Here is an 18,776-nt window from a genome sequence, read left to right on the forward strand (position 1 = left end):
GGAAATGAAGTAAATACAGATCTTTTCAAAGTCAAAAATCGGTAATATTCTTCTAATTCGTGTTAAAATATGCTCAAAGGTCTTACAGACATTTAATGCTTTATTACGATAGACTGTCGTCGTGATGTTTCTGTAGTAAGATGAATTTAATTTGTATTAGTACAGTGAATATTTTAATTGCATTTTCCATTAGTTTACTAAACGCAACAGTAATGTGGTAAAAAAAAAATGTAGTTGGAAGTGAACAGCCGACTACAAGTTTAGAATGTACGACGATTACCACTAGACCACGGGCTAACTCACTCCGAGAACATTTCGGAAGTAGACAACACTTCCTCCTAACACTTCCGCATCTTACAGTGTTGCCAGATTGTGCAGCTTGCCGGACTTAGAGTTGTCAGGGGTGGTCAGTTTCATTGGCCACCTTAAGTGAACGACTCGGACTTAGTCCCTGTGGCGGCCAGCCGGCGATCAGTTTTTATGTCTAAGACTGTACATAAGCATTTTGTGTGGTGTTGGAATGTGTGTAATTCTGAGTCTCTTGCACTGTAGTCATCTTTTTGAGGTTATCAGGTACTCTGCCTCATCAGTTATGTGAAAAAAATACATATGTAAATACTGCACTTGACAATGAGAATAAATTCTCGTAACACATTTTGCTCAGCATGAATAAAATACGTAACCAGCACTGTGTTTACGCTAAAAACATTTGAGAAACTCAAAGTGAAAGACGGTGTCAACTGGCGCTCCAAGTGGCCATACGCCGAAGCATACTAAATATTGATCGACAAAGGTGTCATGGTGATCACAACAATCACGAAACTACATTTACGCAATAGAGAAAGTTTGGAAATGGTTGTGATTGGTCACTGTGTCTTCATTCGAACAAACCTAGTTAGTCCCATCAGCTATCACGCCAAGTAGAGCTTGGCAGCGGCAGGAGATACATCTACATCTACATATATACTCCGGCAGCCAGCAAGCGGTGTGTGGTGGAGGGCACTATTCGCGCCAAAGTCATATTTTCCTCCCCTCTGTTCCACTTGCGGATCGCATGAGGGTAAAACAACTGTCTGAATGCCTCAGTATGAGCTCTAATTTCTCTTACCTATGAATGGTGATCATTGTCCGATTTGAAAGTTGGTGGTAATAATATATGCTCTACATCCTCGGTGATGATCGAATTTTGGAATTTAGTGAGCAGCCCCTTCCATTTAGTGTGCCGTCTGTCTGCAAGTGTGTCCCACGTCAAACTTTCTATGAGATTTGTAATGCTTTCGCGATGGCTAAATGTACCAGTCACGAATCTTGCTGCTCTTTGGACCGTCTCAATCTCTTGAATCAGACCCAACTGGTAAGGGTCCCATACAGACGAACAATATTCTAAGACTGGATGAACTAATGTATTGTACGCTGTTTCCTTCATTGAAGGACTGCATCACTTCAGGATTCTACCAATAAACCATAATCTAGAGTTTGCCTTACCTGTTATTTTTGTAATCTGATCATTCCATTTGAGATAATTTCGAATAGTCACACCCAGATACTTGATGGATGTTACCGCTTCCAAGGTCTGGGCATTTATTTTGTACTCGTACATTAATGGGGATTTTCGCCTTGTTATACGCAATAGGTTACACTTGGTAATATTGAGAAATAACTGCCAGTCATTACACCACACATTTATTTTCTGCAAAGCCTCATTGATTTGTTCGCAAGTTTCATGTGATACTACTTTCCTGTAGACTACAGCATCATCGGTAAACAGCCTAATGCCACTGTCAATACCATCAACCAGATCATTTATGTGAATCATAAAAAGCAGTGGACCTATTATGCTGCCCTGGGGCACACCTGAAGTAACGCTTGTTTCTGTTGAAGTCACCCCATTCAGGATGACATACTGCTCCCTGTCTGTTAGAAAACTTTCTATCCAACCACACATGTCATTGGATAGACGGTAACCACGCACTTCTTGGAGAAAGTGACAGTGCGAAACTGAGTCGAACGCCTTTCAGAAGTCGAGAAATATAGCATCAACCTGGGAGCCGGTATCTAGAGCCTGTTGTATATCATGCACAAAGAGGGCCAGATGTGTCTCGCATGACTGCTGTTTCCTAAAACTGTGCTGGTTTCTGCAGATGAGCTTCTCAGAGTTTAGAAAGGTCAATATGTCTGAACACAAAATGTGTTCCATGATTCTACAACAAATCGATGTCAGTGAAATTGGCTGGTAATTGTGTGCATCCAATTTTCTACTCTTTTTATAGTTTGCAATGACCTGGGCGTTCTTCCAGTTCCATGGAACTTTCTGCTGTTTCAATGATCTTTGATAAATGATGGATAAGAATGGTGCTATATTTGTAGCATTGTCAACATAAAATCTTATGGGGATACCGTCTGGGCCAGATACCTTTCTGGCGTCTAAGGATCTTAACTGTTTTACAGTCCCAGATACACTAAACACTATGTCAGCCATCCTTGCGTTTGTTCAATAATTGAAAGGGGTAATGGTGCTGCAGTCGTCTACAATAAAAGAGTTTTAGAAAGCTAGGTTTAGAATTTCGGCCTTCTGTTTATCATCATCAGTTACATTACCCATACTGTCTGCAAGAGAAGGTATTGAATTATTTGTAGCGTTCATAGATTTTACGTATGACCAAAATTGTTTTGGTTATTTTTAGAATCCGCAGATAAAATATTGCTTTCAAATTTGTTAAAAGAATCTCTCATTGTCCTTATGACAGCTGCTTTCACTTCGCATAATTTCTGTTTGTCAGTGGGGCAGTGACTACGTTAAAAACGACTGTGCAAAATTCTCTGCTTTCTCAGCAACTTCCTAATATGTTTGTTGTACCAAGGCAGATCCTTTCCCTCCCCTGTATTTTTGCTAGGCACATACTTATCTAGCACATGGTGGACAATACCTTTAAATTCCAATCAAAAGTGCTCAATATCTTTGTGTCCCGCAGTGAATGAATGCTTGGAACTGACTATGGAAATATTCATTAATGACACCTTTATTTGCTTTCCCAAACAAGAAAACTCCCGCTGTTCCCCCCCCCCCCCCCCCCTACAGCCTTTGTCAGAAAAGGGGGGCGTGCGTGCGCGCGCGCGCACACACACACACACACACACACACACACACACACACACACACACACACACAGAGAGAGAGAGAGAGAGAGAGAGAGAGAGAGAGAGAATTATTCACGCAAGTGAGCATACCTCACACACAATGATCACCAACTCTGGTGGCTTGGACCAGACTAAGCTGAGGGAGACGGCAGTCGTGCTTGCTTGTGCGAGGTGTGCTTGCTTTTGTGAATAAATATGTGGGTGTTTCCTTTTCTGACAAAGGCTGTGGCCAAAAGCTAATGTGTAAGTGTCTTTTTGTTGTACCTGTCTGTAACTTACTGTGTCATCTTTACAGTAAGGAGAAAGCTGTCTTTTTCTTATATTGTTGTTGATATTTCAGCCTGGAGGGTTCCCCCCTCCCTAGAATATGTTTAACTACATCATCAGTTAAATATTTATTGTGTTCATTTTACTAATTCTGCTTTGGGTCTGATGCCTGAAACCTGCCCCACTCAGCATCATGTCCCTCCTTTTTGCACACAATGAATTTACTTAAGTCTCACTTATCAACAATTCCCTGCATCTTCTGCTACCTTCTTTGTTGCCATTACCACACTTTTCTTGTTCTCATTGTCAGAAAAATCAATAACATCAAAAGCAAAATTACATGACTTTCCGCAGTATTTTCCATTATTAATTTTTATGAATGCTTTCGGTGCACACACTACAAGGTAAAAATGCACCCAATTTTCAGTTGGGATGTGACCAAGGTAGTAGGCATTATGTGTAACCAGTTTATCTTGCTGAGTAATACCACAAACATTATCAATGTAGCATGAATGGTTACCTTCACTTGTTCCACAGTATTTTTCATTATCATACAAAGAAATTCTTTTCCTTACCTCAGTGTCTCTCCTCAATCTATTTCCACTCAGAGCTCGCTGTTCTATGTATACTATGTCATTTATTTTTGGTTGTAGGAAAGGTGTCCAGACAGTGTTCGTAATGACCCAGTGTTATCTTTCGCTTTAAATGGTAGTGAAAGCGGAGGTCGTGCTGTGGTATTTCATGGAGTCATTGGACATGAACAACGAGAAGGACAGTCTCCCAGGTAATTGACTAGTTGATTACATTACATTTTTAACAATAATATGATATATTGACTCATAAAGTTTTCCACTTCTCTCCCCTCCACTTCCTTCCACTTCACTCCCATCCCTCTACAGCTGCTCTTCTCCAACCCTCCTGTCACTGTTCTACCCACCGTTTCTGCCTCTTACCTTCTCTCCTTTTCTTAGCTTCATTAACATATCTAAAGGTTCTTCCTGTTGCTGTACTGTTTAAGGAGTGTATTGTGGATCAATAAACAAGTTTCTGGAGTCTGTGTTTCACATTGAAACTATCTAATTCATTGGTGCCCACATGATTCCTAAAATCATTGCTCCAACTGCATATTCTTTTCTCATGCCGGATATCCAGTTCCTGCTTGTATTTACTTGTTTTTTGTGTCACATTGTATTTCTTGCTTTCATTAAAATTAAAGTTGTCTCACCGAGACTCTACACTGTTTTGAACATTTTGATAAGTATCTTTTGAACTCCTTAATTTACTGTTTTAGAGTCAACTGTTTTCCTCGACAATTTAAGGAACAATATTCATTGTCTTCTGTTTCAGTCATTTCAATCGATATGAAGTTACCCAAGTACTAAAGTATGTTGACAGATTGACAGGGCCAAAAGCAAATGTTAAACTGAAGCAGACTGACATTGGAATTATAGCCCCTTACATCAGACAGGTAAATTAAGCATAATTACACGTTAATGTGTAGAGAAGTGTAAGTATCGTTATAATAGAGGGAAACATTCCACGTAGGAAATATATATCTAAAAACAAAGATGATGTGACTTACCAAATGAAAGTGCTGGCAGGTCGACAGACACACAAACAAACACAAACATACACACAAAATTCAAGCTTTCGCAACAAACTGTTGCCTCATCAGGAAAGAGGGAAGGAGAGGGGAAGACGAAAGGAAGTGGGTTTTAAAGGAGAGGGTAAGGAGTCATTCCAATCCCGGGAGCGGAAAGACTTACCTTAGGGGGAAAAAAGGACAGGTATACACTCGCACACACGCACATATCCATCCACACATACAGACACCAAGTGTAAGTATCATAAGACAAGGTGACCACATGGCAATCAGATTTTTGTAATTTTTTATATTTTATAGTGTGTGAAGTTCAGAGCTAAAATATCAATATGCCAAAGCAGTTCAATGCAACTCTCAAAATTTCTTGAGAAAACCAACCTTGCAGTTTTCTGAGGATGTTGTTGTTGTTGTGGTCTTCAGTCTTGAGACTGGTTTGATACAGCTCTCCATGCTACTCTGTCCTGTGCAAGCTTCTTCATCTCCCAGTACCTACTGCAACCTACTTCCTTCTGAATCTGTTTAGTGTATTCATCTCTTGGTCTCCGTCTACGATTTTTACCCTCCATACTGCCCTCCAATACTAAATTGGTGATCTTGATGCCTCAGAACATGTCCTACCAACTGATCCCTTCTTCTAGTCAAGTTGTGCCACAAACCACAAACTTCTCTTCTCCCCAATCCTATTTAATACCTCCTCATTAGTTATGTGATCTACCCATCTAATCTTCAGCATTCTTCTGTAGCACCACATTTCGAAAGCTTCTATTCTCTTCTTGTCCAAACTAGTTATCGTCCATGTTTCACTTCCATACATAGCTATGCTCCATACAAATACTTTCAGATGCGACTTCCTGACATTTAAATCTATACTAGATGTTAACAAATTTCTCTTCTTCAGAAATGCTTTCCTTGCCATTGCCAGTCTACATTTGATATCCTCTCTACTTCGACCATCATCAGTTATTTTGCTCCCCAAATAACAAAACTCCTTTACTACTTTGTGTCTCATTTCCTAATCTAATTCCCTCAGCATCACCCGACTTAATTCGACTACATTCCATTATCCTGGTTTTGCTTTTGTTGATGTTCATCTTATACCCTCCTTTCATGACACTGTCCATTCCGTTCAACTGCTCTTCCAAGTCCTTTGCTGTCTCTGACACAATTACAATGTCATCGGCGAACCTCAAAGTTTTTATTTCTTCTCCATGGATTTTAATACCTACTCCGAATTTTTCTTTTGTTTCCTTCACTGCTTGCTCAACATACAAACTGAATAACACCGGGGATAGGCTACAAACCTGTCTCACCTCCTTCAAACCACTGCTTCCCTTTCATGCCCCTCGACTCTTATAACTGCCATCTGGTTTCTGTACAAATTGTAAATAGCCTTTTGCTCCCTGTATTTTACCCCTGCCACTTTCAGAATTTGATTGGGATTGGAATTATTATATTCCTTTTGAAGTCTGAGGGTATTTCGCCTGTCTCATACATCTTGCTCACCAGATGGTAGAGTTTTGTCAGGACTGGCTCTCCCAAGGCCGTCAGTAGTTCTAATGGAATGTTGTCTACTCCCGGGGCCTTGTTTCGACTCGGGTCATACAGTGCTCTGTCAAACTCTTCACGCAGTATCGTATCTCCCATTTCATCTTCATCTACATCCTCTTTCCATTTCCATAATATTGTCCTTGAGTACATTGCCCTTGTATAGGCCCTCTATATACTCCTTCCACCTTTCTGCTTTCCCTTCTTTGCTTAGAACTGGGTTTCCATCTGAGCTCTTGATATTCATACAAGTGGTTCTCTTTTCTCCAAAGGTCTCTCTAATTTTCCTGTAGGCAGTATCTATCTTACCCTTAGTGAGATAAGCCTCTCTACATCCATGCATTTGTCCTCTAGCCATCCCTGCTTAGCCATTTTGCACTTCCTGTTGATCTCATTTTTGAGACGTTTGTATTCCTTTTTGCCTGCTTCATTTACTGCATTTTTATATTTCTGAGGATAATTTACTAAAATTAAGGCTATGCTTCATCACCGGATGCATTGTTCAATTGAAAACATTGGAGGATTGTAATCGGGTAATCATTGGATTACTGTTTCGAGTCATGCTGTTATCTTTTTTCATTTTTTTTTCTTTCAGTTCAAATACCTACATCATTCAAATATAAAATGCATCAAATATATGCTAATTAACACACATCTAATAATTTTTATGAAGAATGCATTTCTTCTTATTTCTAATTACATACTGCATGCAAAACTCCAGTTTATATTGGAAATATAAGTTCCTAAGTATTGATATTTTATGAAATATTGTTAATTTAAAAACAATTGATATTAATGGTCTTGTATAATTCTTCGGTAACTAAGGATTTTTATTTGCAAAGCACAATTGAAAGTCCATGTTGAAATATCAACAACATTATGAAAAATATAACAATATTATGAAAAGGAAAGTTGCTACTCACCATATAACAGAGATGCTGAATCACAGATAGGCACAACAAAAACACTTTCACAAATAAAGCTTTCGGCCATTGGCCTTTGTCAGCAATAGATGCACCCACCCACCCTCCCACCTACCCGCACCCGCACGCGCACACGCACACCTGCAGTCTCAGGCTACTAAAACCACACTGCGAACAGCAGTGCAGGATGGGAGCGGCGACAGGGTGGGGGTTAGGTGGAGGTCGGGGCAGGGAGGGGGAGGAATAGTATGGTTTGGGGTGGCAGACAGTGAAGCCTGCAGGTTAGATGGAGGGCAAGGGAGTTGTGGGGAGGGGGGAGAGGAGGTAGCGCAAAAGGAGAGAAATAAAAAGAAAAATACTGGGTGTGGTGGTGGAATGCAAAAAGGGAAGGAGCTGGATGGGTGAGGACAGTGACTAACAAAGGTTGAGGCCAGGAGGGTTACACGAAGGTAGGATGTGTTGCAGGGAAAGTTCCCACCTGCACAATTCTTAAAAGCTGGTGTCAGTGGGAAGCATCCATATGGCACAGGCTTTGAAGCAGTGATTGAGATGAAGGATATCATGTTTGGCAACAGGGTGGTCCACTTGTTTCTTGGCCACAGTTTGTCGGTGGCCATTCACGCGGACAGACAGCTTGTTGGTTATCATGACTACATAGAATGCAGCGCAGTGGTTGGAGGTTAGCTTGTACAGTACATGACTGGTTCCAATGTAGCCCTGCCTTTGATGGGGTAGGTGGTGGTGGGAGGATGTATGGAACATTTCTTGCATCATAGTTCTACTACAGGTGTGTGAGCCATGAGGTAAGAGATTGGAAGTAGACGTTGTGTAAGGATGGATGAGTATATTGTGTAGGTTCGGTGGACGGCAGGGGTGGGAAGGGTAGTGGGCAGGACATTTCTAAATGAACCCGTGGTCCACTTCCACCCTGTGGCACTTCATGCAGCTGAAAATAACATGCTTGATTTCATTGATTTCAATGGCTGATTTACAAACTGTGTGTGTGTGTGTGTGTGTGTGTGTGTGTGTGTGTGTGTGTGCGCGCGCGCCTGTGTGTGTGTGTGTGCGCGCGCGCCTGTGTGTGTGTGTGTGTGCGCACGCGCGCGCGCGCGCCTGTGTGTGTGTGCGCGCACGCCCGCTTCTGCCTGCCTTGACTTTGGCCAAAAGCTCAATCTGCCTCTGTCCCTTCATTGTGCCTGTCTGCAACTGAACGTGTCATCTTCACAGTGAGTAGCAATCTATCCTTTTCATAATGTATTTGTAACATGGTTACGTGTAACTAGAAACAAGATGATGTGCATCTTTCATAAATGATGATGATTAGAGATGTGTGAACTAGTATATATTTCAAGAATTTTGTGTTTAAATGATGTGGGTATTCGAATTCAACAACAAAAAAGTAACAGCACAATGAGATATGAATTAGTGATCCATTTATTATCCAATTAGTAGCCTTGACTTTAATTCACTAAAGTTCCTCAGAAATTTTGCATAGAACTACTAACAGATATAAAAATTGCAAAAATCTGATGGCCAGGTGATCTATATGTGAGATTTATCTGCTGACTGCCCCAGGTCAGTAGCCATAGATCTCAAAATTTCTATTTGTAATTTACAACCTTAAAGTGCCTGAGAAGATGACATTAACTTATGGAAAGCTGTTTTTTTTTTTTTATAGCATATCTTTGAAAATATAGTTTCTTGATCTCTTGACAGACAGACAGTGAGTGAGTGAGTGGTTGGTTGGTTGGTTGGTTGGTTGGTAGACTGATCGATTGGTTGGTCGACCGACCAATTGGTCGATCGATTGACTGTGGACACAATGAGAATTGGTGTGTTTGGAATATCTAGCTTTTACTACATATCATCTAAAAATGTATTTTTCTCTTTCAAATATTAAGGGTATGATTAAGTAGATATTAAATCTTGAGATTCTTGTAGCTATTATGTCACAGACAGATATGTTTTAGTCTGCTAATTCTTGAGTATTATATTGATTGGTCTTACACAGACAAATATGTGGTCATTTTCTGCAGTATACCTTTTCATTCATCTACACTCCACAAGCCACATTGAGGTGTGTGCGTGGAGGGTACGTCTGCTCAACTATCACTATACACGTAATTTTTCATATTACACTTGTGAATGGTGCATGGGAAGAACAACTATCTCTGAACCTTTGTATGTGGGCTAATTTCATTTGACAAGGCGTGTGAAGGAGGCAGTAATATAATGGATGTCTTCTTCAAATGCACACCCTTGGAATTCCAACAGTTAACAACAAAACACCTTTCTTGTTGCTATTCCTGCTAGTTTTTAGTTGAGCATTTCTGTATTGCTGTTGCACTTACTAATTGATCCCATGACAAAACACATAGCTTTCTTTTGGATCTTTTCCATCTCTTCAGTTAGACCCAGATTGATGAGCAATACTCAGATTCGTTGAATATGCCTTTGTTAAGACACTTCTTTCATGGTTAAATTAAATTTCAGGATTCATCCAGTGAATCCCAATGCGGCATCGATTTTTCCTTCTGTTAATCCAGATGGTTACTCTTATTTTTTCACAGGTCGTAAAGTTTACAATGGTTTATCACAAAGAATGTAATTTAACAGTGAGTTTTCCCACTTATGTACACACTGTATGTTGCATTAAATTACACATACGATATTGGTAGGAAAATTCTATCATGTCATAACCACACTTGAGTCCAAATCCAACAACAGGGTGGTCAGTAAGGTACAACACTTAAACAGAAAGCACATTTATTTCAAATACTACCGTACAACCAGAATGGAATGGAACTTATGGACCGAGAATGCAGCAGTTTATGCAAATATCAAGTATTCCAGAATATACAAACATTACAAAGGTAAGGTAGTTCAAGAACCTTCCAGAAAAGATAAATGCAAAATAATAAATAATTGCTGATTGTCAGATTTGAACTAAGGACCTGAAGGATGGCAGCCAGTGACACAAACCGCTATGCCACACTGCAAGCTGCACAGCTTGCAGCATTGCTTCCTCCCCTGGAGAAAGAGTGGCCAGCTGTTTCAGTAGTCCTCATTGGAGCCAACTACAGCACCCTGGTTCTAGATCTTGTCAGTGTCCTCTGTATGGTGACGCTGGCAGATTCTTGCTTTCTGGTGAGGTAGTTATATCCTTTTTATTACGATGATTTCCATTAGAACATTCTAAACCAGGTACTAGCAGTAATAGCAGGGTGTATATGACCCGGGACAACCGGGAGATCCGGGAATTTTATTGTCCGGGAGAAACCCGGGAATTTCTTAGAATTCTGGGAGTTTTTCATTGTTTTAGTTTTCTGTTAAATTTTTGTAATTTTGACTGGTAAGAACCGATACTCTAACAAAGGATATTACTGTTTCCCACTACTGCAGAATAATACTTCAACAATAAATCATAAACGAGAGAAAAAAAACTATAATAACTTAAATTGCAAAGGAAATGCGCCGTGTACAACACCGACACACAGTGCTCATGCAAGCATTTGCCAACAGCAAAGTGTGTCAAAGGCTTTAGGAAGACTATGAAATACTTCATAACAACAAATTGCCTCCGATGAGCGTAAAGTCACAACTGTTTACATTAGATTCGTTTTAGCAGTTACGAGCAGGCTCATGCGCATGCGCAGTTGAGTCGCTTTTGAGTAGTAGATTCTCCCGTATCTGGCTACAGGAATGTGGCTGTTGGCTGTACAAGCAGTCGCAGCAAGCAGCTAGCTAGGTGCTATCAGGAAAAGGGGGCGCCAAATTCATATTCTTGAGGAAAAAAAACATTTTTCACAAAGCGCCTAGCATCCAGCGCACGTTGGTCTGTCGACTGCTCATATGATTTTGAAACGCATCCTGTTGGTTTTTGAACATTTTTGAACACATTTAAGTTGATTTCTAAATGAATCATAAGTTGATTTTTAAATGCGTTCATAGTGTACGTAATGTCTCTGTCAGGAGCATCCTCGTTGCATCTAGAAATAAACTTTCCACAGACCGAAGGGGACGGGGCTATACGAGCTGAGCGGAGTAAAGCCGAATGAGTGAATGCCAATCGCTGTCTGATTATGTGCTTGATTGGGTTTGCGAATGATCAGGGTCGTTAAAATTACTAGCGAAATCCATAGATTGAGACTACCAGAATGGAAATAAACGACTAAGAGGAATAACAGGTGAGAAAGATTACGTATTATCTTCTCGGTGTATCCAAGAAAATGAAATTTTGACAGAAAATTTTAGGCCAGATCGCCACACTAATAAGGACCAGTTGTACAGTTCCCTGCTAGCAGCCGGCCGCTGTGGCATAGCGGTTCTAGGCGCTACAGTCCAAAACCGCACTGCTGATATGGTCGCAGGTTCGAATCCTGCCTCAGGCATGGATGTGTGTGATGTCCTTAGGTTAGTTAGGTTTAAGTAGTTCTAAGTCTAGCGGACTGATGACCTCAGATGTGAAGTCCCATAGTGCTTAAAGCCATTTGAACCCGGCTAGCAGCTGCTTAAGTTCTATACTGGAAGTAACGTGGAAAACGTGTTGTACGAACATGTAACAACGCCTAACCGGAGAATAATCGCGGGATAACTAAACCTGTGATTCCGTCAGGGTTAGTGAAGTTAATTGGTGAACAAATTTTGCCAGTGGCAGGAATGGCTACAGAATTGGTGATGATAAGATTGTTTGTTAGAACGCGAAAGGAGAAGAAGCGGGGCTATCACACAAATTATGGAAGAGTATGACGATTCCAAATTTATATAAAAATTTCGTGCCGGCCGGTGTGGCCGTGCGGTTAAAGGCGCTTCAGTCTGGAACCGCGTGACCACTACGGTCGCAGGTTCGAATCCTGCCTCGGGCATGGATGTGTGTGATGTCCTTAGGTTAGTTAGGTTTAATTGGTTCTAAGTTCTAGGCGACTGATGACCTCCGAAGTTAAGTCGCATAGTGCTCAGAGCCATTTGAACCATAAAAATTTCGTAATACTTCTTTTCGATCTTATGCTTGAGAAACTGGTGCGTATGAATGAAATCTGAAACTGTTTCCTAACATAAAGCTTTCTGCTTGTAGTAGCCCTTGTTGGCATTTGATATTGGTACTTCGTGAATTATATTCTATCGTATTATAAAAATGACCATTTGTGCCAAAACAATCTCGTTTATTCGGCAAGTGTTACAAGATTGCTACAATATTAGAAAGGCCTATTTTCTTTTATCTAGCAGACAGTGACGAAATAGACATAATCAGATTGAGAAACCACACCAGTCTTGTGTATTATTTGTATTAACTGCTTTTTCGGGCTGATGCGCAGAACAGTCTCAGTTATAGAGGGTAGTCTCCACGTGACACGTGATTACATTTGGTGATTTTTCTGCTTCCCCTTCGTTTACTCTCCCGTCAGATGAAAACAAAACGGACATCTGTGGCCGGGAGCTATCAAGTGAATTAAAATATTCACATAATCACGGAAGGCTAAAATATGTTATTAGTTTCGGATTTTATTTTATTTCCACCTTTCTTACAGTCAAGTATTAATTGTCCTGCGGAACAAACAAGTTTTTTTGTCTATTTGCTAACGAAATATGACATTTATTAACCTTTTCCCCAGAGGGAAACGAAATGTTTAATTCCACAGTACTGGCTAGTTTCAACTGTTCGCTGCATTTCAGGTGCACGTTATCATCTTCTAGCACGTATGGCATTATGCCATAATAACCAAACATAATATAATACAGTACTGGTGCTCCAACAAAATTTACATCCCGAAAATCACTCTGAAAAGCTTAATATCAGGTCGAGGTCTACTTCATTGGGAATCTGGACATACGAATGTGCATTTTAAGTATGCACTTTGAATGTGCACATTTTAGTACGGTTCATGAAATTTCGATTCTCTTGGAGTATCCTCTGATGTCTTGTTTCTTTTATGAGATAATGTATGCTCTTTCAATGTTTTACACATACGTACGTAAGGGCTTCCTACGTCATTGTAGCAGCGCAAGCGTGGTGTCGCCTGTTATCTGCGCTCTCTGGCAACTGCTGAAACGAACCTGTTTCTAACTGGTCACGGGAAAATATTGCGAATGGTAGTTTGAAAAGCGTTACTTTCAAAGTAAATGTCCTTTTATGTAAGTTGAACTATATGCGAGAATATACCATGAATTTCTTAAATCACAGAGCATTTGACTCACATTTAAAAATAAACTTTTTGATGACGAGCCACTTAGAATAATTTCGAACCCTGAAGATCAGACATTTATGTCATTATTAAAAATTTTACTGGCACATTTGTGTGATGTATCTTAAAGTGTAACACGCGCAGAAAAGATCAACATTGTATGTGAAAGCTTAGCTTCTCTTGCAGCTTATTAACCTTAGAGACCAATATTATATGTGAAAGCTTTTCTTTTCTTGTAGCAACACTATGTATATTAATTTAAACTATTAACTTTCCCTGTTTGTGTGTTCGTGTTACTTAACAGTGATGTTGCTCTTGGCTGACTACATCACGTGTCCTATGCTCTGAATATCCGCTGTCATCGGCTGGCGAGATCACATGACATGAGCTACGAATGGCTTACAAAATCGCATCGAAATCTCGATTTCAATGATTCGGAAAGTAACATGCGGTGTTTGGTGGAAATCCAATGTATACTTTCGTAATACGAAAATACGCAGCGTACATAGTTGCGAAACATGTTTTTTTTCCCTGAATTTCGTTTTCTAAAGTGCCGGGAAATTCAACGCCCATGTATAAAACCACAACCATTCAAAGGACTGATAAGTTTCGCAGTTTAAAGGGAAAATATACTGTCGCTCAACACAGAAAGAGTGTGTTTTCACCCGGGACAAAGTGTATTTTTAACCGGGAAAAACTCGGGGAATTTTTTTTCCTTGTCCGCGTATACACCCTGAATAGGCAGCCCGGGTGACTGAATAGTGGGATAAAGATATCCTGTAGAACAAAGCGGGAATTATATCAAAATTTTAGAAGTAGTCACAATCAAGCTACAGTAGCCCATTACAAACAGTATTGTAAGGTGCTTAAAAATGTTATTAGGAAGGCAAAGAGTATGTGGTATGCAAATAGAATAGCTAATTCACAGGACAAAATCGACAATATAAAGTCAGTTCACAGTAAAAATATTTCTGTTACTGATAAATCAGATGTATGTACAGTATTTAGTAATTGTTTTCTGAGCATTGCTGGTGAATTAAATAAAAATTCTACAGTGAATCGTATAACTTTCTTGACAAAGGCCTTTCCGAGATTGATGTCTGAAATACTCCTGTGATACAGACAAGAGGGAGATTGAGTCAATAATTAAATCACTGAAGACTAAGGACTCCCATGATTATAATGGAGTGTCTAGCAGAAGATTTTAAAGTACTTTGCTGCACATGTTAGCTCTGTATTTAGCTATATTTGTAATTTTTCCTCTAGGAATGGTCAGTTTCCTGAGCAATTAAAGTACTCAGTAGTAAAGCCGCTTCATAAAAAGGGAGAAAGGGATAATGTAGATAATTATAGACCTATTTCTATGCCATCAGTGTTCGCAAAAGTTCTTGAAAAGGCTGTGTATGTAAGGATAATTGATCATTTTGTATCTCACATTTTGCTATCAGATGTACAGTTTAGCTTTAGAAGTCATTTAACAACTGAAAATGCTATATTCTCTTTTCTCTCTGAGGTACTGGATGGGTTAAACAAAAGGTGTTGAAGGCTTGACATTTTTTTTTAACTAAGGCATTTGATTGTGTTGATATTGCTCCAGAAGTTGGACCATTACAGAATACGAGGAGTAGCTCAAAATTGGTTCACCTCTTACTATAGCAACAGGCAGCAAAAGGTCATTATTCTCAGTGTTGATAACGGCTGTGATGTGGGGTACTGTCAAGTAGGGGGTGCCCCAGGGGTCAGTTTTGGGGCCACGCCTGTTATATAAATGATATGCCCTCTAGTATTACGGGTAACTCTAAAATATTTCTGTTTGCTGATGACACTAGCTTGGTAGTAAAGGATATTGTGTGCAACATTGGCTCGGTTTCAAATAGTGCAGTAAATGACCTAAGCTCATGGCTTGTAGAAAATAAACTAACGCTAAATCTCAATAAGACTCAGTTTTTACAGTTTCTAACACACAATACAACTAAACCTGACGTATAATTTAACAGAACAGGCATATGATAGTGAAACTGAACAGTTCTAATTTCTAGGTGTTCAGATAGATAGTAAGCTGTCGTGGAAAGCCCACGTTCAGGATCTTGTTCAAAGACTTAATACTGCCATTTTTACTATTCGAACGGTATCTGAAGTGAGTGATCGTTCAACACAAAAAGTAGTCTATATTGCTTATTTTCATTCGCTTATGTCATATGGTATTATATTTTGGAGTAACTCTTCCCATTCTAAAAGGATATTTTTGGCTTAGAAATGGGCGGTTTGGGCAATAGGTGGTGTAAGTTCACGAACCTCTTGTCGACCCCTGTTCACGAGTCTGGGTATTTTGACAATGGCCTCTCAATATATATATTCCGTACTGTCATCTCTTGTTAACAATATTAGGTTATCCCCAAGAATAAGCAGCTTTCACTTGGTTAATACTCAGCAGAAATCAAACCTGCATTTGGATCAGACTTCCTTAACTCTTGTGCAGAAAGCTGTGCAGTATACTGCTGCATCCTTTTTCAATAAGCTACCACTTGAATTCAAAAAGCTTAGCAGTAATCCACGCGCTTTCAAATCAAAACTGAAGAGTTTCCTCTTGGGCCACTCCTTCTATTCTGTTGAGGAGTTCCTTGAAAAATTAGCTGATTCTTGTTGTATTGTTGTTTGTGTTTACTTAAACTTATGGATTTACTTTTTTCAGGCTCATAAACATTTTATTTTTATCTGTTATTACTTTTATGTTGTAATTTCATGTACTGACACATTTCATGACCTTGGACATTTGCTCCTTAATTTGGTCCCATGGAACTTGAATAAATAAAATCCCCCATCGAATTTCCTTACCTCAGAGTGGGTTTTCAGTTTTTTTCAGCCTCCCATCATTGATCTGCACATCTGGGCTGTATCAGAGCTTCACATGGAGGACATGAACGACATCTCTGTGCTTTTGTTTACTTGATGAAGGATCAGAATTCTCGACTTCATATATAGTCTTGCTTCTTCTGTCCTGGTGATGAAGTGTTCCAAAAAGTCCTCCTGAGTATTATCCATTTGAAACAGGAACATTGTTTCCACTGTCAGTTCGGCCTCGCAGTCGTGGGGCACAAAGAACTGTGTAAATACTTGTAGTGTCTTGCTTCAATGTGTTATATGCAAATGTCAAAATCAGCAATATTGTATGCTACTCTCTCTGTTAGACATTAACATACATTGACAGCATATCTGCCAACATCTTATTAAAGCATTCTGTGAGGCCTTTCATCTGTGGATGGGTAGGCTGTGGAGGCGATGTCACAACGTGGCATTCCTCTGATGCTAGTCTTGACTGGAAAATATTTCCACAGTGATAGATTATCACATAAGATGTTCCATCCCTCAAAATGATCTTCTACGAGGACTTCACAATTTCCAGAGCTTAAGCAGTCGACACAGCTTTGATGAGAGTGTAGGAGATGAGATAGTGCAGATTATTATCCATTGATTCCCATTTGTCTTCTTCAGTCACCTTTCAAGAAACCCTGCTGCAGCTTGTATTGATGCCAGATTTCCAGGAGGTAATTGCAGCGTGTGCTTCTGGCACTGGCATTCCGTAAAGTGGCTTATGTTGCGTTCAGTGGATCACTAGAGATCTGGCCAGTGATACGGATGTGCGATTGTGTCTGGAGTGTTCACGAATTCCAGGTGGCCAGATGTTGGAACATCATGTAAAAACTTCAGGATCACTGGCTATAAATGAGCTGGAATGATGGAAACCATTTGTGCTGCATCGGATTGTAGTTCCTCTTAAACAATGTACTGTTAATTAATAGGTATCCTCTTTTAGTCAGTTCCTGATTCTACAAGGCTTCTCTGATTTTCAGCAAAGCTGTATCTCCCGTCTGTTCAGCAGCAATGTCATTTAATGCTCGGATGACTGAGATTTTATTGACATTGCTATGTTCTGTCAAAGGATTCCTTGAAAAGCAATCAACCCTGTTTACATTTGTTTTTTGTACCACTGTGACGTCATACTCAGAAGCCTCAGTGCATGTCTCACCACTTGACCTGACAGATCCTTCTGGCTAGTCAGCCAGTGCAGGCAATGATGGTCCATCCCGACTGTTAATGGTTTACCAAATAGTATGGCTGGAAATTATTGATGAGCCAAACAACTTCAAGACACTCTTTCTTAGAGTAGTTCATCTCTGACCTTTACAGAATCTTCCTGAATTTGTAGTAGAACTGCACCTTCCCATAACTATTAGTGTCAAGGTGAAGTTGTGTTGTGGCATTCTCATCATATGATGCTAGAACTGGAGAATATGCCCTCTTAAGGACAAAAAAACATCTTTGTTGCACCTTGTTCCAGGGAAATTGGAGTCTCCCTGGAGGAACATGCCCTGTTACAGAAGTCTTTTATTAATTGCCGGTAGTAAGAGCACAATCTGAAAAACCTTCATCATGAATGTGCCGATAAGTCGGAAAATGTGTGACTAGTCTCACTTTACCTGTATTGGGACAAACTCCATTGTCATTCATTTTTGTTTCTTGGGCAGAGAAGAGGTACTTTCATGGAATCGGGCAGATACCTGTGCAACCTGGAAATGCAGTTGTCAGGCAGCTTAGATCTTCTTCAAATGTCTTTGAAAAAACAGCAGTGTCGTCCAGATAGCAGACACACCTCATCCTTTGAAGTATCGAAGTAGATCGTCCTTCATATATTCAAAAGTTACTGGAGCATTTCACATTCCAAATGGCATAACTTTGATCCAATAGAGGCCACTTGGAGTTACAAACATAGTTTTTTCCTTGTCCTCAATTTGCCAGTAGTCTGTCACTGTTGATAAATACTTTGCTCCTTTCAAGCAATCTAGGGTTTCATAATAAGAGTGGATGACAGAGAACAAAGTACTCGGATTATAAAGAGTGTAAGACAGGGATGTATCTTTTCATCCCTACTGTTCAATCTGTACATCGAAGAAGCAGTGACAGAAGTAAAAGAAAGGTTCAGGAGTGGAATTAAAAATCAAGGTGAAAGGATATCAATGATATGATTCACAGATGACATTACTACCATGAATGAAAGGGAAGAAGAATTATGTGATCTGCTCAATGGAATGAACAGACTAATGAGTATAGAATATGGGT

At 39.9% G+C, this 18,776-nt stretch overlaps 1 protein-coding gene across 1 annotated transcript in view; it reads left to right on the forward strand.

Moving 5' to 3' along the window:
- LOC124619556 (putative helicase MOV-10) overlaps window positions 1-18,776 on the forward strand; it is a 343,693-nt gene that overhangs the window by 314,549 nt on the left and 10,368 nt on the right. Inside the window, exons 17-18 of the mRNA XM_047146034.1 lie at window positions 4,059-4,189; window positions 4,753-4,873. Coding sequence (XP_047001990.1) covers window positions 4,059-4,189; window positions 4,753-4,873 — 252 coding nt within the window. The remainder of the gene's footprint in view (window positions 1-4,058; window positions 4,190-4,752; window positions 4,874-18,776) is intronic.

Source organism: Schistocerca americana, chromosome 6 (assembly GCF_021461395.2).
Source record: "Schistocerca americana isolate TAMUIC-IGC-003095 chromosome 6, iqSchAmer2.1, whole genome shotgun sequence".
NCBI classification, from domain to species: Eukaryota; Metazoa; Arthropoda; class Insecta; order Orthoptera; family Acrididae; genus Schistocerca; species Schistocerca americana.